This window comes from Electrona antarctica (assembly GCF_951216825.1).
Source record: "Electrona antarctica genome assembly, contig: scaffold_25, whole genome shotgun sequence".
In the NCBI taxonomy this organism is placed as follows: Eukaryota; Metazoa; Chordata; class Actinopteri; order Myctophiformes; family Myctophidae; genus Electrona; species Electrona antarctica.
The window spans coordinates 7,084,613-7,090,491 of NW_027637034.1; the positions used below are offsets into that span (position 1 = coordinate 7,084,613).

Sequence of the window (5,879 nt, forward strand, 5' to 3'; positions counted from 1 at the left end):
TAAATGCTTCATTTGTAGTTTTAATGTGCTTTTTTTCAATACTCTAGAGGGTATACTGTTATTTTGAAGAGATCGTCCACCGGAAGTCTTATATTTGCTCCCTTAGATTTGCCAAAAAAACAGTGCCGTTGTTGTTGCGGTTAGCACTGCAACATGGAGTTTGTTAGCATTTAGCTCTGGTTGTTTTTTTATCGTGGTGTGAAATAAACGGAGTGCTGCTAAAACGACGTCTCATAATGGAGGTCAAAACGTGTCAAATGGCATCTGTACGGCTGAAGATACATGAACACATGACGTCGGTGGGAGAGGATATATTGTGTGTTTTGGACAAACAGCAGCAGAGTGGTGGTGCTGATGTTTGTTGTGTGAAGCTTGATGTCAGAGTGTTTGTGTTGGAGCGTCTCAGTTTGGCTGCTCAGGTCATGGTCAACCTCTTCCAGAGAGAGATGGAGACACTAGAAACTCTGCTGGAGAAACAAAACAAAGTGCTGGACATTGATGTTGATATGGACATCGATCTACACACTGCAGGTATGTGTGTTACACACACACACACACACACAGACACACACACACACACACACACACACCAACACCACCAAACTACACACTGTAGGTTAGTAAACTCAGCTTAGCTACAGGTAGCATTAAGCTAGCTGAACTGAACTACATTTCCCAGTAGCTTCACGTTTTTCTTTATTGGTAAATCTTGTGTTCAGGTACATAAGAGTAAAACGGATTGTCGTCACCAATTGCGCGTGTGCGTGTGTGCGTGCGTGCGTGCGTGCGTGCGTGCGTGTGTGTGTGTGTGTTTGTGTTTTGATGTGCTCATCAGTGGTATGGCCGACTTGGTACTGTACAATTACAATTTAGGCATTTAGCAGACGCTCTTAATCCAGGGCGATTTACATTAGGCAAGAACAAAAGTATGGGAATACATCACATATATAAAATGCATTTATCAAGAAACATGCGTAAGCTAAGAACGTAACTAGAACATATCTATATAATGACACTATACATATTAACTATACATATATACTATACTATGCTATACATATGTACTATGATGTGCTATGACTACATACAATGCAATTATTGTGCTGTCTACATGACATGCTATAAGTCTGTTTCAAATGCTATCTAAGTCTAAAAAGTGCTATCTAAGGGGGTAGGATAAGTGCTACCCCCTGTAGCTGGGGATATTGCTCATGTTATTTTAAAAGGCTTAAAAAGGCATCTATCAGGAACTATTAGGGGACTAACGAATACTAGACAACTCACCCCGGTGAGTTGTCTTCACTTTCTGACATGGCGGGGTGAGTTGTCTGTACTTTCTGCTGGGGTGAGTTCAATTTCGGATCTAACTATCGGTTCCTACAGACGTGCGCAGTTGCGCGCTAATTATTTATTTAGGAGGGGTTCAGGTAATTTTAACATATGTATGGATGTTACGACCCGGCCTAGGGGTCACCAGGTGTAACACAAAAGTGGGTGTGACTGATTGAGTGAGTGACTGAGTGATTACCAGCTTGTGTGAATGGTGAATGAGTGGTTGCTGAGTGTGACTGGCTGAGTGGTGGAACCTCACAGGTGATTGGCTCCTGGCTTTCTGGTCTGGAGTATAAAGCTGCCTACCTTCAGATCTTCAGAGGTCTTCCTCCATGCCAGTCTCCCAACAACACCAGTCTGGTGGTTGAGTGCTTTTAGCTAGCCATTACCAGTATTTTAGGACGTTTCACTGTCAACATGGTTTACTCCCGGTAATGTAGGGGTGGGGGACCTCTTCTTTTGTCGTTTGTTTATGTTAGGTCAGATATTTGTATTTTGGTTTCCTTTTGCTAGTTAAGAGTATGTTATTATGATTGTTGTGTTATTTGGAAACTATGGTCCCCACCCTGAGGTATTGTACACTGCACTGCATTTTATATTGAATAAATCCTACAGCCATAGGATTTTAACCATGTGTGGCCTGACTGAATTGGGAACTGGGTAGGAGGGAGTCCATTTTAAGGTTGCGACCCAAGGTTGCCCTAGACTGGGTTGTAATAATGGACAATTTGTCAACACAGTTTTACAAATTTCTTCAGAAGTTTAACACACACGCACACACACACGCACACACACACACACACACACACACACACACAGCTGTTTTTCGAGAACAAAACTTTGTTTACAATGTTTCTATATTTAAATAAACTACATTACATTTGACCGTACATTTGACTTCTGTTATATTCTTGTGAAATAAAGTATTATTGTGCAATATTCAGTAAAGTATATAAAAGAGCTCAAAGGCTACTCGTCAGACAACTCATCCCGAAAGTGAAGACATCTCACCCCTGGTGAGTTGTCCGGACATTCGGGGTGAGATGTCCGGACAACTCACTTGGAGGGGCAAAAAGGGTGAGTTGTCTTGTTACCGGACTGAATATATTAGGGCATTTGAACATTGATGCTTGTCAGTCACAATGTGGGACAGGGTCTCATTTTGTGGGATGCTTGAAAAGTCTTGGAAATGAGGGACTGTCCCACGCAAAGGGAGACATCTGGTCTACGTTCTGTGAGGCCCTCACCGTTTCCATGTGAATCCTGAGTTCTACATGTTTGTCACTGTTCTATTATAGCAGCTGGGTTTACTTTTTATCATTGCTGCCGGGCAGAGAAACCTTGTATCTCCATAATTCAGAAGGAGCGAGTGCATTCTCCGACACCGGCAATCAGACGCGGGCGGCACTGCCGGAGGGAGGGGCGGCACCTGCCTGGGAAGGTGGGGGGATTAGTGGAGTTCCGCGGCAGTGTTGGTTTGTTTCGTGGCCGACGCCGCAACTGCCGACAACAGTCACGGCTCACGATATGAGTTGCCAGTTAAAAATCACCCGTGTCTTCCCTGTGATGTTAGGGTTTGGGTGTCGGCGTTGCTGGTTAAAACTCACCCATGGCTCCCGAAACAGCCGTGTCTTCCCTGTGAGGTTAGGGTTTGGGTGTCAGCGTAGCTGGTTAAAACTTTCTGATTCATAATTTAAATGAATTTTGTCTGGTTCAGTTTTATACAGGAGGTGTTTATAAAGTTTAATATGATAAATATATTATACTCCTTTCATGACACATGATCAGCGGCAGCCTTTTTATGAAAGTTGTTAATATCACATCAAATTCCTTATTAAATTATTTATTATATTTCTTTATTCCAGACCAGTGTGTGGAGTCCAGTCTGCAGGTGAAGATCAGTTCTCCAGCCACGACTGTTTCTATTAAACAGGAACCTGAATACCACCTTACACAGGAACCTGAAGACCACCTTAAACAGGAACCTGAATACCACCTTACACAGGAACCTGAAGACCACCTGGATCTCAGTAAGTTTAAATTACTCGGTCTTTATTTGTTTTATTGGTGAAAGTGGGTCGGTACTGAGGGTGTGAAGATGAACCGATATCACCCGGTTATCGATTTTAGCATTAACAATGTGACTACATTGATCGTATTATGAATGGGACGACGGTTCGGCAGTAAAAGTATGAATGGGTTCACTGAAGCTTTGCAGTTAATTCTACTTCAGTATTAACTAACCTGCTGAAGAAGACTCACTGACCTAACATTCAGCTCGTCTCACATCTTCTATGAGAACACTACAATGTAAACAAACGGCCATACAGCACAAAGCGCAGTCAGCGCACCATCAAAGTTCAATTTAGGAAAATGTGGCCAAAGAGTAATCTGTTGATACTTTTTCCAGCCACTACTCCGCACTGAAGTACAAGATCCAAACCTTTTATAGAGTCTTTGTATTTTTTCCTAGACTTTCTGCACATTCTTGTGTGTAAAGAGGAGGTCTCACCTGAAGAGGAGAGGAGCTCCAGTCTGGTCCAGGAGGAACCACAACCTTCACAGATTAAGGAACAAGAGGAGCTACTTCAAAGACCAGAAGAGGCTGGTGGGTCAATGACTGTTTTCAAATACGCAATACAAATACTGCTTAACTAAATACTGCTTAAAGAAATACTTTTACATTTTGAAATACATTTTAAGTAGGGCTGTCAAATGATTAAACATTTTAACCAGATTAATCTGAGTTTATAAATATATTAATCACGATTAATCAGCATTCAAACTATGTCCAAGATTATGCCATGTTTTACAAGGTCACGATACCACACACGTTGAGCAGCTTGTAGATCAGGTATTTGTGTTACTTCTTGACTTTTTTCAATATCATTTTCATTTTCACCTGATGTTTACATACTATATAGATAGATAGATAGATAGATAGATCTTTATTGTCATTGCTTGCACGAAACAATGCAAGTTGAGCTTCACCACTGGCATACAAATAAACGCACTGTAATACATAATACCCAAAGTGCAAAGTGCAACGTAATAGTGCAGTGTAATAATAATAGAGTTCAGCAATGCAAAGTTTAATGCATAGTCCAAGTCCAGTACAGTACACGTATAATACTAGAGGAGGGTCAGGGATGGTGTAGGCGGGGGGCAGGTTGTTCATTCAGCACCCTGGTAGCCTGTGGGTAGAGGCTGTTGGTCAGTCTGCTGGTTCTGGACCGGATAGAACAGTATCTCCTACCAGAGGGCAGACGTGTGCTGGGTGGAACTGGTCCTGTAGGATGTTATTGGCACAGCGTAGGCAGCGGGAGGTGAAGACTGTGGAGATCTCTACTGCACAGTGGTATAAGTTGATCAACAGTCTCTGTGGGAGTTTTGCCCATCTAAGTTTCCTTAGAAAGAAAAGGCGTTGCTGTGCATTCCCCACAGCAGAGGTGATGGTGGTCCTCCAGGACAGGTCGTCGGCCATAGTCACGCCCAGAAACTTAAAGTTAGAAACCCTCTCCACCTCCTCATTTCCGATGGAGAATGGCTGAGATGTCCGGAGACCTGCAGAAATCAATGTTGTTAGCGTTGTGGACATTGCCTGCCAATATAAATGTGTGTTTGGACACTGATGTGGAGGCTGGGAGGCAGAGATGCTGCTACTCTGTCATATCTATTTCATATCTATTTCAGGATCATTCATCTGTTATCAAGCTGATTGGCTGTTTCAATTATGCAATGAAAAAATACTGCTTTAGTTTCTAGATGTGCTTTCATTTTGTTCTTTCATTTTTAAGTGGTGCAGCCACTCCAATGCACAGCAATGCGTGTCCCTCCTGGCTGGGTCTGTCTGTCCGTCCAAGCACGGAAATAGCGTTATAGCGTTTGTTGACTACCAAGTGTCACTGTTGCACAGCCTAACACACACACACCAGGGAGGGCGGCTTGTACAGTACTACAGCACGAGTACAGTACAGCGCCACTTGGTACAGATGGGTCTGATTTTCATTTTATTTTATTTTATATGTAAATCATTCTGGTTCATAATACAGTATAAATCAATTTAGTCTGGTTCAGTTTTCTACAGGAGTGGTTATGCTGTTTATAACACATGAACAACCTTATTATTAAAGTTGTTACTAATGTCACCTTCATTCCAGACCAGTCTGTGGAGTCCAGTCTGCAGGTGAAGATCAGTTCTCCAGCCACGACTGTTTCTATTAAACAGGAACCTGAAGACCACCTAAATCACTCCGTCTTTATTTGTTTTATTGGTTAAAGTGGGTCGGTACTGAGAGTGTAAAGATGAACAGATATGAATCGGTTATCGATTTTAGCATTAACAATGTGAATGCGTTGATGCATTAACCTCTGCTTTGATCAAAATGTATTCTGAATGGGACGCCGGTTCGTCAGTAAAAGTATTAATGGGTTCACATAAGGCTTTGCAGTTCATTCTACTTCAGTACCAGTAAGATGCCTGAGGGCGAGAAGCGACCTGAGGGCGAGAAGCGACCTGAGGGCGAGAAGCGACCTGAGGGCGAGAA

At 42.5% G+C, this 5,879-nt stretch overlaps 1 protein-coding gene across 1 annotated transcript; it reads left to right on the forward strand.

The window, feature by feature from the left end:
- Window positions 1–209: 209 nt before the first annotated feature.
- LOC306919229 (uncharacterized protein) lies at window positions 210–5,611 on the forward strand (the record flags this gene model as incomplete). Its single annotated transcript, XM_079532049.1, has 4 exons — window positions 210–531; window positions 3,198–3,362; window positions 3,806–3,940; window positions 5,493–5,611. Exons 1-4 carry the CDS (start codon window positions 237–239, stop codon window positions 5,609–5,611), a joined length of 714 nt encoding a protein of 237 aa, XP_079388175.1. The 5' UTR covers window positions 210–236.
- Window positions 5,612–5,879: the final 268 nt, after the last annotated feature.